At 37.0% G+C, this 17,669-nt stretch overlaps 1 protein-coding gene and 1 pseudogene across 3 annotated transcripts in view; one reads left to right on the forward strand and one right to left on the reverse strand.

Annotated features, from left to right (window-relative positions):
* Nucleotides 1–12,966, forward strand: part of TMC5 (transmembrane channel like 5) — a 73,953-nt gene extending 60,987 nt beyond the window's left edge. For all 3 annotated transcript variants that reach the window (XM_074200249.1, XM_074200250.1, XM_074200251.1), the window contains 2 exons: nucleotides 9,111–9,153; nucleotides 12,573–12,966. In XM_074200249.1, coding sequence (XP_074056350.1) covers nucleotides 9,111–9,153; nucleotides 12,573–12,661 — 132 coding nt within the window. In that variant the 3' untranslated portion in view covers nucleotides 12,662–12,966. The remainder of the gene's footprint in view (nucleotides 1–9,110; nucleotides 9,154–12,572) is intronic.
* Nucleotides 12,967–14,234: 1,268 nt separating this feature from the next.
* On the reverse strand, nucleotides 14,235–14,621 carry LOC141498829 (cytochrome c, somatic pseudogene; annotated as a pseudogene).
* Nucleotides 14,622–17,669: the final 3,048 nt, after the last annotated feature.

The following is a 17,669-nucleotide window of genomic DNA, read 5'->3' on the forward strand; positions in this document are numbered from 1 at the left end:
TCCCAATTTACTACATTTCTTTTGCTCTTGGTTATAGTGGGTTTTATCTGTGCAAAAAGTTTTTTAATTTAATGTAACTGAAATCATCTAGTTTGTTTTTGGTGATGTTCTCCTTTTCTTCCTTAGTCATAAACTGCTCCCCTTTCCATAGATCTGACAGGTAAACTAGTCCTTGATCTTCTAATTTGCTTATAGTATTGTTTTTTATGTCTAAATCCTATAACCATTTGGATCTTATCTTGGTAAAGGGTGTGAGGTGTTGGTCTAATCTAAGTTTCTTCCATACTAACTTCCAATTTTCCCAGCAGTTTTTATCAAAGAGAGTTTTTAATCCCAATAGCTGGACTCTGGGTTTATCAAACAGCAGATTTCTATAATCATTTCCTGCTATTGCACCTAGTCTATTCTACTGGTCCACCACTCTATTTCTTAGTCAATACTAAACAGTTCTGATGACTGATGCTTTATAATATAATTTTAGATCAGGTAGCTAAGCACCCTTCTTTTGCACTTTTTTCATTAAATTCCTAGAAATTTTTGACTTTTTATTTCTCCATATGAATTTACTTACAACTTTTTCTAACTCATTAAAGTAATTTTTTGGAAGTTTGATTGGTAGGGCACTAAACAGGTAATTTAGTTTTAGTGGAATTGTCATTTTTATTATATTAGCTCTACCTATCCATGAGCAGTTGATATTTGCCCAGTTTTTTAAATCTGATTTAATTTGTGTGAGAAGTGTTTTATAATTGTTTTTAAAAAAGTTTCTGAGTCTGTCTTGGCAAATAGACTCCCAGGTATTTTATATTGTCTGAGGTTACTTTGGGTTTTTTTTGTTTGTTTTTTTGCAAGGCAAATGGGGTTAAGTGGCTTGCCCAAGGCCATACAGCTAGGCAATTATTAAGTGTCTGAGACTGGATTTGAACCCAGGTACTCTGGACTCCAGGGCTGGTGCTTTATCCACTGTGCCACCTAGCTGCCCCCTTCCTGCTGTATCTTGCTAGACATATTTAGAAAAGTTGAGAATTTATGAGGGTTTATTTTATAACCTGCAATTTTGCCAAAATTGCTAATTGTTTCCAGTAGTTTTTTGGATGATTTCTTGGTATTCTCTAGGGAGACCATCATGTCATCTGCAAAGAGCGAGAATTTTGTCTCTTCCTTCCCAATTCTAATTCCTTCAATTTCTTTTTCTTCTCTAATTTCAGAAGCTAACATTTCTAATATGATATTGAATAGTAGTGGTAATAATGGGCATCCTTATTTCACCTCTGATCTTATTGGGAATGCCTCTAGCCTTTCCCCATTGAATATAATGCTTGTTGATGGTTTCAGATAGATACTGCTAATTATTCTAAAAAGCAGTCCATTTATTCCTACACTCTCTAGTGTTTTTAATAGGAATGGGTGCTGTATTTTGTCAAAAAGCTTTTTCAACATCTATGGATATGATCATATAATTTCTTATAGGTTTGTTGTTTATATAATTGAGTATACTAACAGTTTTCCTAATATCGAACCAACCCTGCATTCCTGGGATAAATCCTACTTGATCGTAATGTATTATCCCAGTGATAACTTGTAATTGTTTTGCTAAGATTTTATTTAAGATTTTTGCATCTATATTCATTAGGGAGATAGGTCTATAATTTTCCTTCTCTGTTTTAACTCTTCCCGGTTTAGGAATCAACACCATATTGGTTTCATAGAAAGAGTTAGGCAGAGTTCCATTTTTCTCTATTTTTTCCAAAGAGTTTATATAGAATTGGAACCAATTGTTCTTTAAATGCTTGGTAGAATCCACTTGTGAATCCATCAGGCCCTGGAGATTTTTTTCTTAGGGAGTTCAATAATGGTTTGTTGAATTTCTTTTTCTGAAATAGGGTTGATTAGGTATTTAATATCCTCTTCATTTAACCTGGTCAACTTATATTTTTGTAAATATTCATCCATTTCACTTAGATCATCAAATTTATTGGCATAGAGTTGGGCAAAATAATTTCAAATTATTACTTTAATTTCCTCCTCATTGGTGGTGAGTTCACCTTTTTCATTTATGATACTAGCAATTTGCTTTCTTCTTTCTTTTTTTTAATCAAATTTACCAGAGGTTTATCAATTTTATTGGTTTTTTCATAAAACCAACTTTTGCCTACTCTCACCTCTTAAAGAAGGGCTGGTTTACTACTTATGGATGTTGCCAAAGGGATTCCTAGGCTAAATAACCTCTGAGGTCCTTTTCCATTAAAAGTTTTGTATATGAAAACTCTTGCCCTAAGTTACAAAGCAAGTAAGTGCAGTCAATAAAATCAGTTTGTCCCCATGGTAGCCAAAGACACTGAACCTCTGGAACCTATGATAAGTATTTTGAAAAAAAAAAAGGCGAATTTGAGAGTGAAAATCAAATCTGATTGATCAACAAGAGAATAAATAGGAAATGGGCCATAAATCAAAATAAGAGTTTTATGGTAAATGACTTGGATCAACCAAATCTAGACTTTAGGAGGCTTAGAAATTTCCATGTCATCTGTCTGACAAAATGGAGAGTCAATACTTCCTGGTTAGGAGTAAACACAAAGAGCAGGAATGGACTCAGTAGTCTAAAATTAGAATTTTTTTCCTATCTGATTAGATCTTAACCTGGGTTAAATATTTTAGAGATTTCCCACACTAGATGTGAGATGTAGATTTCCCACACTAGATGAGGAAGTAGAAATGTTCGTTTCTCTCTACATATTTCCTTACACAGAATCTAAGTTTGGGGATGTCAAGGGGAATTCCCATGAGTCTTAGGAAACTCCTAGAATTATGGAGTAGGAAACAGCAGGTCTAATTAGCAAGTTCATCCAAACTCACATTCACTAAACAGGTTGGACAGGGGAAGATGTGTTGTTGGCTGACGAGTGGCACTAGAGTATTGTCCAAGGCTGAGGAGGATTATATAGAGGATAGAATGGGATCAAAATTATCTCCTTTCTCCTGGTAACTCTTAGTTTAGGCTATTGGGCAAGACTGAGTAAAGTGTAGAGGAAGTACCTAAGGAACAGGAGGCCCAAGACCTGAAATGCTAAGTTTGGTTTCCTCAAGGAAAGATTCAGATAGTAAAGGAACTGGGATTGTTTTGATCCTTTATGGGGTGCCCCAGAGTATGTGGGCCAAGGGCCTATATTCCTCCATTTGCTAAGACCATGCCAGTCTTCGTGTTAACAATAGGAATATGAGAGTTATTAAAAGCATGTTTCCTTCAAAGAATCCTATAATTTTAAGTTGAAAAGACCGTCATCATCCAATTAACATCCATTTAACAGCAATTCTCCAGAGTGGGACAAGAAAGACAAAAGATAGTCCATGTCCTGGTGGTGTTTACAGTCTAATGGTGGAGTCATTATGTAAAAAATTATGACCAAATTAGCTAAATATTGAACAAAGAATAAAAACAGTTATCCTTTCCTCATCCAACCCTTTACCATCCCTACTACCCTGAGTAATCTGGAAAATTCTTGTAAAATTTTTTAAGTTTTCCCCACTACCCTTCATACTAGAGAAAATATATCAATGATTATGGGATTAAAAGACAAAATATGGTTATTGTTATACAATATTATACATATATTTTATGCATTTCTGAGTTACTAAACTTTTTCTGTATCATCTACTTGTCTTTGAGTATTGGATATGGCTTTTGTAAAACTCTCAAAATGGGAAAATTACTTGTAAATCAACAATGGAGAGGCACTAGAATTAAGAAGGACAGAGAAGGTAGATGATACAAAGATATAAATGAAATTTAAAATCATATACATTCATTTAATGGACATTAATTTTGAGACTTCAAGACATAGAATATTATAGTCTGAACTAGGAAGTATGTAAAAGAACTGGAATAAAGAATGTTATTTTTAGAAATGTTTGCATGGACTTTTTGCCCCCTCCCTGCCTCTCCTGAGAGATCCAGCCACTGGCAGAACTTACCCTCCCCTCAGTTTGATGAGTGGCACTTACTATAACAATTGTAATGAGTTTAAGTTATTGGAAAAGGAGCCTGAGTCAGGAAAATCTAAATTCTAATCCAACTTTTTACTAATTGCATGACATTGGGCATGTCACTTATCTTATGTCTCAGGTTTCTCAAATGTAAATAGGTGTGATGATGATAGTACTTACCTCCCAGTACACTAAGAAGATCAAATAAGATAATATTTTTTAAGTTCTTAGAGTAATATTTGGTACATAATAGGTACTATATAAATGCTAGTGGTTATCATTATTATTATTATTACTATTATTGTTATTATTATTATTATTATTATTATTAGTTTGTAAATTCTCCAAATGAGTAATCCAGTCAGCCAAACTGAGAAGGTAGGAGGAAGGAGGTAGAGAAGAAAAACTATACCCATTACCTTGTCCCCAAGGAGATTTATTAAAGACTAGAGATTCAAGTGAAATACTGGAAGTCCTCAAATCCATGTCCAAATTGAAATGATGTTATGGCAGTGTCCTCAGATTTGGGATGGTGTAGCTATTCCAAAGAATGATTCTCTAGTTTTCCTTTTTTTGTAAAGAAAATCATATTTCTGATGTTTAAAAAATACTCTCCTTTTGAAGGTTTGAGTGTAGTGATTGTTGGAGATCAAGGTGTAATATGTCATTTCACTTCTGGATCTATGCTTTGGGCTCTTTGAACAAAGCATTATGTTGAGGGGATAACAGTTTGAGAATGTTCCCTGATTCAAGGTGCTATGGGGCCTTCTGGATTCAGATAGACATTTTATTTATGAGTTTATTGTTAGGAAAAGATGGGGAGACCTTGACTGGCTTTAATGATAAAAGCAAAAAACAAGGAAAAACTAGGAACATTAATAGGATACATGCCAGTTATCTGACAAGTGACCTTGAAGGGCCTTGAGTTTTTCTCTCAAGTGACTATTAAAGGTTTCATAGAGGTGCTTATATATTTTTCTTTTCCCTTGAGTTTCTACAGATGAAATGCTAAATCAGATACTTTATTCTAGACCAGGCATGATTCAGGTCACTAGTTAAGGTTCAGGAAAAATGTTGAGGTTCCAGATGTAGGCCATTTCTTGAAAGAATTCAGACTTGAGTTTTCTCCAAGTCTGGTGAAGGCATTTATTTGGGGGTATCATATGGGCTGGTTTCCAAAAGGGAGAAAACAACTCAAATGAGGAGAGCATGAGCTTTTATAGATGGCAAAGATATAGGAAGATAAGGTACCTAGGGACATATAGAGAAGGGGGCTAGTTCAAAGACTTAATCCTTTTAGACTAGGGCAAGGATTTACTATCTTGTTTACAAGGGGTTTATTTTGTACCTGGGAGCAGGGATTTTCTGAATCCTTGTCAGGGACAAGGTCCTTCACTGAGTGTCTTTTTTTTATGATTTTTTTTTTTTTAGTTTTTGCATGGCAGTGGGTTAAGTGACTTGTCCAAGTTCACATAGGTAATTATTAAGTGTCTGAGGTCAGATATGAACTCAGGTCCTCCTGACTCCAGAGTCAGTGTTCTATCCACTGGGCCACCTAGCTGCCCCCTTCACTGGGTTTCAATGAACTCATCAGAGTAGTTCTGGTTTGGAACTGGAACTTAATGACTCATTCATAGACTTGGTGACCATCATCCTGGGAAGCAGTTCCTATAGAGAAGGGACCAGTCATCCCTACTTGCTTCCAATTAAATGCTACTCACTGGCATGTGAGCCAACAGGGACCCTTGGAGTAAATTCATGAAGTAGTATATGCCAAGCAAGTCAAACTACCACTATTACCTTTACCACCATCTCCCCTCAGAACCCAAGAGCTTTGAGATTAGTAGTGTCTCACTGGCAACGAGACTTGTTTTCAGCCCAGTCCTCAAAGCCATCTTTGAGGTTAGAAATCACTGTGGAGAAAGGGCTCAGTCTCCCTATCAGCACTAGCAACAGTTGCTGATCAGCTGCCACCAACAGGCCCAAAAGAATGAGAACCCTAATCTTTTTGAACCCCTCATCTTTTAGACTAACTTCACAGCTGTCATTCTGGAAGTAACTTCTTTGTCTGTTTATTTTTTAAAGCATTTTATTTTTTTTCCAGCTATGTGTAAACATAATTTTCAACATTTATTTTTTAAAAATTTTGAGATTTAAATTATCTCCCTACCATCTTCCCCTCTCCCTTTCCCAAAAAAGGTAAGAATTTTAAATAGATTATATATATATATATATATACAATCATGTAAAACATATTTCCATATTTGCCATTTTAAGTATATAGATATAAATAAATACACATATAAAATTTTTATTTTATCATTCCCTGGTTACATGTGAAAACAAATTTTAACGTTCATTTCTAAAACTTTGAGTTCTGAATTCTCCCTTCCTCTCTTCTTCCCCTCCCCCTTCATAGAGAAAGCAAGTAATTTGATAAAGGTTAAAGTTGTACAATTATGCAAAACATTTCCATAATAATCATATTGTGAAAGAAAATATAAACATCCTCCAAAAAAAAAAGCCTCAAGAAAAATAAAGTTTTAAAAAAAAACATGCTTCACAATCTGTATTCAGACACTTTCAGTTCTCTTTCTGAGGATGGATAGCATTCTTTATCATAAATCCCTCAGCATTATCTTGGGTCACAGCACTGCTAAGAAAAGCTAAGTCACTCCCAGCTAATTATCCTACATTATTGTTGTTACTTTGTATATAGAACATTTCTTTCATCTGCTCAGGTGAGTCCAGATTTTACTGAAAGCATCCTGCTCATCATTTCTTATAGCAAAATAGCATTTCATTATAATCATACACTACAATTTGTTCAGCCATTCCCCAACTGATGAGAATTCCTTGCCAACAGAAGAGAATTTTATAACTATCCTTATACATATAGGTTCTTTTCATCCCTATTTTTCATTTTTTCTGGAATACAGAACTAGTAATGACATTGCTAGATAAAAGGGTAAGCATGGTTTTATAACCCTTTGGGCATAGTTCCAAATTGCTTCACAGAATGGTTGAATCATGTCACAACCCCTCCAACTGTGTCTCATTTCCCCCTATATCCCTCTCTAACATGTCATCCTCCCTTTCTGTCCTATTAGCCAAATAATAGGTATAAGATAGTATCTCAGAATCGTTTAATTTGCATTTCTCCAATCAATAGTGAACTAGAACATTTTTTAAAATATGGTCCTAGAAACTCATCCAAAAATTGTTCATATCTTTTGTCATTTATCAATTGGAGAGTGGGTCTTATTTCTTTAAATAGATTTGCCTCTGTTTTCTATGTTTAAAATATGAGGTCTTTATCAGAGAAACTTATTTTAATATTTTTTCCCAATATTACTATTGCTAATTATATTGCCCTCTATCCTATTCTCTACATCCATTTATTCTGTTTTCTCCCCTTTTATGCTGTCAGAACTCAAAATGTGTTTTGCTTCTGACTACCTCCTCCTACAATCTGCCTTCCTTTCCACCCCCATTTCCTAGTTCTACTTTGCTCTGAATTAAGATAGGTTTCTATACCCAATTGAGTGTCTGTTATTCCCTCTGAGCCAATTCTGATGAGAGTAAGGCTCACTCACTTCCCCTCACCTCTCCCTCTCTTCAATCCACTGAAAAAGTAGATTTTTCTTGCCTCTTTTATTTGAAATAAGTTATTCCATTTAACTTTCCCCTTTCCCTTTCTCCCAGTACATTTCTCTCTCACCCCTTAAATCCATCTTTTTAATATATTATCCTTCATATTCAACTCCCACTTGTGTCCTGTCTCATATATGCTCTAACTGCCCTAATATATGAGAAAGCTTGTATGAATTATCAGTATCATCTTCTTTGAAGTTATCTTAAGCTGTAAAATTATTTCACTTTACCTTTTTGTGGGTTCTGCCACTCTAGAATTTGTTTAGCATTATTATTTAAAGGTATTGAGAGGAGTTTCAGGGAGAGCTAGGTAAGTCTGCTCTAAAGCAACTCCTTTGAAACCATCCCCACCAAATATCAAACAATTGCAATTTATAGAGTAGGTAAATCAGATTATCTAAAGCATTTTAATGAGAGGGAAAGATGGGAGGGAGCATGTGCCGGATAGGTCAAACCACTGCTACCACCACCATCAGTCGCAGAACCATCTCTTCTTAGACCCTAATGAAATCAGTTTAGGACTTTGAATTCAAAAACTTTTGAAATAGTAATGCTTCCAGCTCAGCATTGGTGCATCACACTAATCGTAACATCATCATTTACTATTTACCCCACACTATTATCATCTTTCTTCATCAAACCTGTCACCAGATTCTGCCAAAAATACCAAATATTGTAGGTTAGATTCATACTAAGTTTAAATGAAAATCAAAAAATTTAATCATTGAGGCAAAAATGTTTTTAAAAAATCCTCTTTTACTAAAAACAAAAACTCAGCAATGATATACATTTACACATATGACTCTCAGGATCCTTGTACATGGGGACAAATCCGGGTAGCTAACAATAGACCACACAGGAATGAAAAGTCCAAAGAGATCATTTATATGGGATTTATGAAAAAGTGAACCTCAATACATTTAACAACATTTTGGATTTTCATAACTAAGGGTTACAAATATCCTTTAAATCATTAATACTATGCAGCCTAGTCAGTCATTTTTAGGGTCTAAGACCCGGACAGTGTATAACATCCCAAAACTATACAGACTGAGGACCAGTTTCTAGACCTTGCTTTTACTTTCATTAGTCAGATTTTCTCAATGGAGGAATATGATTTGGGGCCCAACTAAGGCTGTCAGATCTTCTGAAAAATGGTAATAATGATAGTTATACCACCTCACAAAGCTATTGTATAAATATGAGCTATTACTTTTAATAATACAAAGTTGCTGAATTCTCTTATCAATATAATAAGAACTATTGAATTATGGTCTCTGAGATTTGGAAGACATTTATGATAATGTGTTCTCCTTACTGTATCTTTCATGATTTTTTTTTGGTTTGGCATTGCACTTAAGAAGTAATGAATATAAATAATGCACCAGGAGGAAGGGTCTCAGCTCTCTTCTTCTTCACAAAACTGATTGTAAAAAGTATTGTAAAATTCTTGTTTTTTATTCTCTTTTCAGAATCAAAATTGTGTGCTTGTGGAAGAACCTTACTTAAACTATGGTAAGTAACTGAACTACCAGTTTGTCAAAAACAAGGGACTAGCTAGATATTTCTAAGGACAAGTATGAATTGTGTCTGAGTCTAAGATCACTTGCACATTGGAAAGTCATATGACCTTGTTAGACTTCAGTTCCTTCAATAGTAAAATGAGGGGCTTAGACTAGAGAACTTTTGAGATCCCTTATGGAATTGAGGTTGCACATGGATAGAGTTCAGGACTGAAGTTAGGAAGATTTATTTTCATATGTTCAAATCTGGCCGCATTTACTTACTAGCTATGTGACCCCAGGCAAGTCATTTAAACCTGTTTGCCTTTGCCTCCATATCCTTATAAGCTGGAGAAGGAAATGGTCAAGTTACTCCAGTATCATTGCTCAAAAAAACCCAAATTGGGGTCAACAAAGAGTTGGATATGACTGAAATGCATGAACCACAAGATCCCTTCTAGTTCTAAAACTATGGTTTCCTTGGACAGTGTGTGAATTTCAAGGGACCCATGTGCTTGTGTCAGGGAGTCAAAGAAGGGAGTTTTTATTTTTCACTTTCAAGGGCAGAAAAATAGGAGAGAAGGTAGGCCCAAGGAACAATTCAAGTCTAGTGTTGATGGCTTCACCTAGAAAAGAGTTAGGGAACATTTGCCTACCATATAAGGCCTTGGGAAATTAAATTAACTGCAGGCAGGACTCGAAATTCAATAAATCTAGGAACATTTTAGGGATGAATTAATTAAATGTTTGATCAAGTATAACATACCTTTGAATGATGCTCTAAATATCCAAATGTCTCTTGGCAGGAAAAAGATTCCCACCCATGACCTAGACTTCATCAAGTCTTCTCTCTTTTTTTCTTAGTGCTTATAATTACAAGTGATGGTTTAATATTGTTTTAACTTGATAATCTATCAAATTGGCAAAGATGATGAAAAATTGACAACAATATACACTGAGACAGACACACCAATATACTGCTAATTGGTTTAGTTCTTCTGGAAAACCATTTGTAATTATGGAAGACACTGGATTGTTAGTAATCTTTGGTCCTAGCCCTTCCACTATTAGGCATATTCCTCAAAGAGATCAGTGTCAGAAATATGGGAATAGGAATGGTCACTGGAATTAAGATTTCAGTGGTAAAGAGAAGTACCAAGTGGAGAAGTACCTTTTACCAAGGTAGATTAGCACCTTCTCTACAATTTATAGATTTAGAATTGCCTGAGACATTAGGAGACGTGCAGGCTCATACAGCCAGTATATATTAGGAGCAAGACTTGAAAATTTATCTTCCTGGCTTCAAAGCTAGCTCTATCCAATATGCAAAAAAAAGAAAAGGATTATATACTCCTTTTAGTCCTCTTACAAAAGAGAGGGACAATTGTGGTTCATTTGGATGAGGAAATTACCAACTCTGACTCAGGGAGGTAAGAAAGGTTTAGACTTTAATTCACAAGTTACACAAATAATTTACAAATTACTACAAAAAGTTCACAATATAGGTTCTCTGGATAAGCAGCTAGATAGTGAGTTTCAATACAGCTGGGAGCTCAAGGGAAAGAGACACCTTAAGAAGGGCTAAAGTGAAGGCAGGAAACCATTGATCCCTAATGAGGGAGAGAAATCATATGGGAAGCAAAGTAGAGATCTGGGGGAGAATAGCAAAGGATATAGTCAAGAAAGGAAAGGGGGAAAAGGGAAAGGGAGAGAAAAATCCAGGAGCTAGTGACTGGACTTTAGATCAACATAGATCCAGCCACATAGAACTGGGACCATAATAGGTCCAGCAACGTGGAGATGGGAATCACATGGGTCCAGCCTGGAGAAAGGAAGGGGGAAAGAAACAAGTCCCCAGCTGCCCAGTTGAGCCACATAGAAAAAAAAAACGATGAGGGAGTGATGGCTCCCTAAGTTCTGTGATGGGAGGAGTAAGGGCAGTATTTAAGGAGCAGTTTAACATCTGGTATAGGGGTGGTTTTTCACTGGGCATGCCGTGGAGGAGTGGCTTAATACCTGATTCAAGGTGTTATCCACTGTGCATATGGATCAATTATTGCCTACTGAGCATGCTTAGAGTCTCTTATTATTGTTCAGTTATTGCCCCCCAGGGTATGATGACCTAGGTCAGATAGTGACCACTCCCCAGGACCAATCAAAGGGATGCCTGGAGGGAGTTTCTAAAGGCCACTATAGAATCTGAAACTTAACAGTACAGGAAAATTTTAAATTTTTTCCCATTACAAAAGGGTAACTTTTTCTGTGCTCAGTTTCCCCACTTCACTGTAATAAATCAAACTTTTAAGAAGGAAAAGGCACCTTTAATTGAGATAATAAGGGTTGCCAGAATGTGAACTCTGATTTCTCCAGGTGTATGCTCTCAACCCTTCAATCAGAAGTAAGCTTCAACTCTGCCTCCCCTACCACCCCTCACTGCAGGTCCCTGAACAAAAAACTTAGGTTTTTTATACTTTGTGGAGAAAACAAGAGGGGGAGGTCACATGGGAAACACTGAGTAATCCCCCAGTAAGTGAGAATTCCATGAGTCTGGCCTTAAAAATAATATTAAATTAAATGTGTCAACCTTCAGAGTTTTCCCTATTAAGAGACAAATGTTAACCTCCAGAGTTTGACCTCAAGAAAAAGCAAAATGGAATTAAGTTAACATACTTATTAGTTAATATTTCTCTAAGTTTGTTGATTAGCATGTTGGGCATCCTCCACCCCCCACCACACCCCACCTAGCTAGAGAGCAAACCCCAAAGTCCAGATCTGAAAAAAAAACACCTCAGACTAATACAATCAAAGGAGTGGGGGTGGGGGGAGGAGTTCAATTCAATATGAGGCAACTCTGGATGGGGCTGAGGAGCTGACCTCAGGCATTTTTTTTTAAAAGGAATGCCTTATCAGTTATGCTAAAGACTTCCAAGAAATGAATCTTTCCCCCTCAGGGATGTCAGCATACCCTAGGATCCCAGAAACAAAGTGATTAGAGGTCATAAAGACCTCCCCAAAGCAAAGTGAATCTTTTTTCCATCCAGGTGGTTGGTGAACTCAGTGACCCTTGATACATTGTGATTTGTTTTTAGAGGCCAAGTCAAGAAAATTTACCTCATTCTGGTTATTGTCCTTCTTGGGTAACATATCATAACCATAAATTTTAGAGGCGCAAGGTTCTCTGTGACTAGCCTAAGTCAGTCTCTGCTTATAGAGATAGATCCCTAAAACCATTTCTGGCAAATTCTATCAGAAATATAAGCCCAACCAGATGTCATACCTTGTTTGCCTTGGTGGTCTTTGTTACCAGGGAGGGATTCAAATAGTGGCGAAGAAGGGGATGCAGTTTAGGAAAAACATGTGTGGTACAAAAGCAAAAGATAGTAAAACTTCAAAAAAGGGGAAAAAAATTAATGGTGCTTTTGTTAAACCCAGATACAAGACAACACACAGGAATAATAGAGGAAGATTCTTCTGAAGCCCTAAGGATTGCCATGATGGCTAGAAGACTGTCAGAAATGTAGAGATGAAGAAAGTGCAGTTCACAATCTGAGCTTCTTACCAGAAGAGGGATATCAGCCCACTTGCTGGATGTTTGATATTGGAAAACTGGGATTGTCAGCAATACAGTAATACTAAAGTAAAATTGAAAAATTCTATTCAGTTTCTTCTGACTCTGCTCATTTTTAACTGAGACAAAGCAAGTTTTTGGTTTTCTAATAAAGACATATTTAAACTTGCACTTTAGGGCAAGTGATGAAACAACTTGAAAATTATATATGTGAGCCTCAATAAATGTCAGTGGGAATTGTCAACCTGAATTTTAATAAAAGTCAATCAATACAACACAATGAGATATTTAATAAGGAAAAGTGATGTTATAAATGGTTCAAGAATACTTAGTCCTGAGTGATTAAAATGGTTTTTATTAAGATATCTTAACAAAAATGGCACACCTCTCTCAAGGTGGGTGAGGAATCTCAAAAATGGAAGAAGTTTTATGCAATTTGAAAGGCTTTGTTTCTGTTCCTTCATGCCAATCATAGGCTAGGGTCACAATCTAATCGATACATTGGTCCCCATACATTTCCACCACTCTGCTCATTGTACTAATGAGCAAGAACAGCTACCTCCTTGAGCTTGTGCAAAGGAGAAGGTCAAAACCTAGGTTAATTTAAAATAGGTGGGGCATACTTTCCCAGAGGTTGTCTCAGTTTTTGATCAGATTGAGGGTAAATCTTTTGACTTTAACTTAATACCTTAATGGTGGGCAATAATATAGGCAGAACCTAAACTAAAAATCCTCTCTTTTAAGTTTTTTTTTATATTCACAAATGTTTAATTGCTGAATCAAATTTTGGGGGTGACCATGGATGCACTAATGGCACATCTCCATACAACTGAATCCTCCAAGTGCATTAAATTTTAAATATGGCTACAGATGTAGTACCAATGGTACATCCCTAAACTGGACGCTCCAAGTGAATATACCACTGCTATTCACATACTAAGAACATGTCTGTAATCTTTCAATTCAACAGGTCTGGAAACCAGGTACTTAGCAAGTCAAGAGATCCTATCTCCAACTGAATTCCTTCAGTGATGGGATGACCTTTACTCAGTCCTTAGACAGTACACTGAAATGCCTTTCAACAAGTTAAAGGCAGTATTTAATGAAATCAATGTAATTTAAGTTACTTATGCACAAAGTTAGGGAACTTAATTTGGACTCAATAGGATTGGCCTTTGGACAGGCTGGGGTCTAACTCCCCCCCCAGAACAATTCCCCCACCCCCCCAAAACCTGTAACAGGTAAAAGTCATATGAAATTATTAAGTAGGCTTTCCCCATAGTTTGGTGAAAGAAGCCAGATTTAATTAAAACTTTTCTAAGACGTGGGGCATGGGCACCTAGCCCTTGCTTTAAAAAAAAAGTTGCCTAAATTTTTTAAAAATAAACATTCAAGTGTGACAGCTTGTTTGTGACCGAAACAGAGAGAAGGGATATTTCTTATCTAACCCCAAGCCTACCTAATCTGCATAATTTCTCTATTAGAACAGTCATTCATGATCGAAATGCTCAGGTCCATGAGACCAATTAAATAGGGCCTTTATGGTACACATACAAAAAGGAAAGGAGTCTCCTGGGCTGCTTCTGACAATAAATAAGGTGGCGGTTGGTGGCCTTCTTCAGGTAGGCTATCAAGTCGGCCCTCTCGCCCTTCTTCTTGATGCCCATGAAGATCATCTTGGTGCCCGGGATGTACTTCTTGGGGTTCTCCAGGTACTCCATCAAGGTGTCCTCGCCCCAGGTGATGCCTTTTTTCTTGTTAGCCTCGGTGTAGGAGAAGCCAGCAGCCTGCCCCGTCTTTCGGCCCAACAGCCCGTGCAGGTTGGGGCCGCTCTTGTGCTTGCCGCCCTTCTCCACCGTGTGGCACTGGGCGCACTTCTGCACGAAGATCTTGCCCTTCTCCATGTCTCCCATGGCGGCCTAGTCCTTGCTTGGCCGGGCGCTGCCTCTCCTCCCTTTAAGTTCTTGTGGAACCTAAATACCCACATATTCCTCACAGTGAGTTGTAATTCAGAGTAATAGACTGTAAGTGCAGAGGAGATCTAGGAGGAGGTCTGGGAACAGGGTTTATATAGAGCAATAAAGTAATTAGAATGACTAGGCTGCAAGTGGGACAGGCTATACTTAACACAGTTTACCATTTCAACTGATAAGTTGTGTTGCATAATAAATAAAGAAATCTTTCTCTAAAGAAAGATTGGGAATTTTAGGAGGGGAGAGTTCCAGAGATTTATAAAATAATCTTAGGCTCAAGAAAGCATGGGTGGAAATAAAACAAAAATTTATTTAAAAGGTTACAAGATATAAGGAAAGGCTAGAGAGAGAGAGAGAAAGAGATATAAAAGTACAGCCAAGTAACCTTAGCTGGGCCATTGTCAGAGAAGACTGAGCTGGAGTCCAGCTCAGGTTTTTATGTTTTGCCTCTCATCCAGAGGGTAAAAGGTGAACACCCTTCCCCTATACTCAACCTGGAATTAGAGGGTAAAGCCCAAGATCAGGATACAAAGTTTACATTAAACAATGGTGCTTTAAGAATGGAGAGGGTCCCTAGCCAAGATTACAATTATTTGTTACAATCATAATTCTCTACTTCAAGTCAATTTACATCTCAAGAGTCAATTTACATCTCCACCCAAATTCTTTATGTTACATTCAAATCCTCTTCATCTTCCCCTGCATCAAGACATCAGCAGGGGCTGCTAGGTGTCACAGTGGAAAGAGCATAGCCCTGAAGTCAGGAGTCCCTGAGTTCAAATCCGGCCTCAGACACTTAATAATTACCTACCTGTGTGGCCTTGGGCAAGCCACTTAACTCCATTTGCCTTGCAAAAATCTAAAAAAAAAGACAAAAAAAGACATCAGCAGCTGGAAAAGTAGGGGGGACCTGAAGTGGTGGCACCAGTCTCATATCTTCTCCAGCCCGGTCCTCCTCCTTCCACAAAGAGAAAATTATGGGGGGTTTTTTTGTTTGTTTTTTTTACCAAGGTGCTGAGAAGAAAATGCAATACTGACTCCATGTCCATTTGATTAAGATGAGGTCCAAGCCATTCAAGGGTATTACAAAGGTCAGCAAGTAGAAATGTGGCTCAGATTTATAGAATATATCTACAATGATCTTGTATAGCTGCCAGAGTGGGCATTCATCTCAATAAGATGGATAGTGTATATGGCTAGCACAGAACAAAGATTGGACAAAAAAAAGACCATAAAACCAAATCTTATATAATAATGTGAGGACAATCTGCAAAAAACAAGGAAGGGTTCTGAGTTTTGACCTGTGAAAATAAATGTATTAACTTTCCCAGAGCTTGTCCTAATCAGGGACAAAAATTACTAGAAGTTTTCCCAATTGATAAATGGTCAAAAGATATAAACAGACAGTTTTCAAATGAAGAAGTTAAATCTATATATTATATGAAAAAAAATGCTCCAAATCATTATTGATTAGAGAAATGCAAATTAAAACAAGGTATCATCTCACACCTATCAGACTGGCCAAGATGAGAAAAAGACAAAAATGATCAATGTTGAAGTGGTTGTGGGAGGACTGAGACATCAATTCTTTGCTGGTGGAGTTGTGAACGGATCCAACCTTTCTGGAGAGTAATATGGAGTTATGCCCAAAGATCAATAAAACTGTTCATACCCTTTGACTCAGCAATTCCAATTCTAAGTCTATATCCAGAAGAAATGATAAAAAAGGGAAAAGTCCTACATGTTCCAAAATATTCATAGCAGCTCTTTTTGTAGTGGAAAAGAATTAGAATGTCCATCAATTGGATATAACTAAACAAGTTATGGTACATGAATACTATGGAATACTATTGTTCTAAAAGAAACCATAAATGGTCGGACTCTAGAGAAGCATGATGCTGAGTGAAGGGAATAGTAGCAAGAGAACAATGTACTCATCAACAACATTATGAGCTGAACAAACTTGATGAAAGCAACTCCTCTCTGCAGTTCAGGGACCTGGGACAACTGTATTAGACTGGCTATGGACTATGTTATCCCCATTCAGAGGAAGAAAAACAAAATGAAATAAAACACACACATTCAAAAAAACCTCAACTCTTCAGAATCTGATGAACACTTCATAAAAATGATCTCTTATGTATCTTTCCCTTAATTCTAATTCCTTATACTGAAAATAAGTAATAATGATGCAGAGAAAACTTTGTTCAATTTGTAAAGGGAATCTTCCTTTATCATCTAATTTAGGTCACACCTGAGGGCCTGACCTTCAACTTGGATTGCATGGCTTTTCTGGGGCAGCCAGGAAGCACAGGTCCTGGAAGACCACTCAAAAGAGACCCCTCCCCAAAAGGCAAGATCTCCAATGAGGGACTTGGGTCAGTCCCAGGTCACCACCCCCTCCCATGGATTCTGGGAGAGAAGGGGGAAGGTGGCACTTTGACCTTCAAGGCTCTTGTGGAATCCTGGCCACCTGGCCTGGCCAAAATTTAATCAGCAATCCACATGGTCTTCTCTTAAAGCTCTTTCTAACTTTTCTATCCCTTTCTTAATATGCTGTAACTTCCCGAGCCTGAGTCATGATTCCTCTGGGGCAGAATTGAACCCAAGACAGAAATCAGTGGCTACATCTGTAAACATGTTTATCAAAATATGTATGTATAATGCTAACCTGATTTTGCTGTCTGGGGGGGGGTGGTTGGAAATTTTGGAACTAAAAATATACATATGCATATGGATGAAAATAAATAATGAAAAGTTACTAGAGGTTTTGTCTATTAAGAAAGAGCAAAACAGAATTAGGTTAATATACACATTTACTGATATTTCTCTAAAATAAGAATTACACAAGCACGGGTGTGTATATGGGGTGCTATCTGGAGAATCAAACCCTCCCCCAAAATGGAATCCTATGGTAGGGTTTTTAGTTTTAATTATCAGAAGGTGAATTTTCCAACATTACAATTGGCTAATGGTAGCTCCCCAATC

This window comes from Macrotis lagotis, chromosome X (assembly GCF_037893015.1).
Source record: "Macrotis lagotis isolate mMagLag1 chromosome X, bilby.v1.9.chrom.fasta, whole genome shotgun sequence".
NCBI classification, from domain to species: domain Eukaryota; kingdom Metazoa; phylum Chordata; class Mammalia; order Peramelemorphia; family Peramelidae; genus Macrotis; species Macrotis lagotis.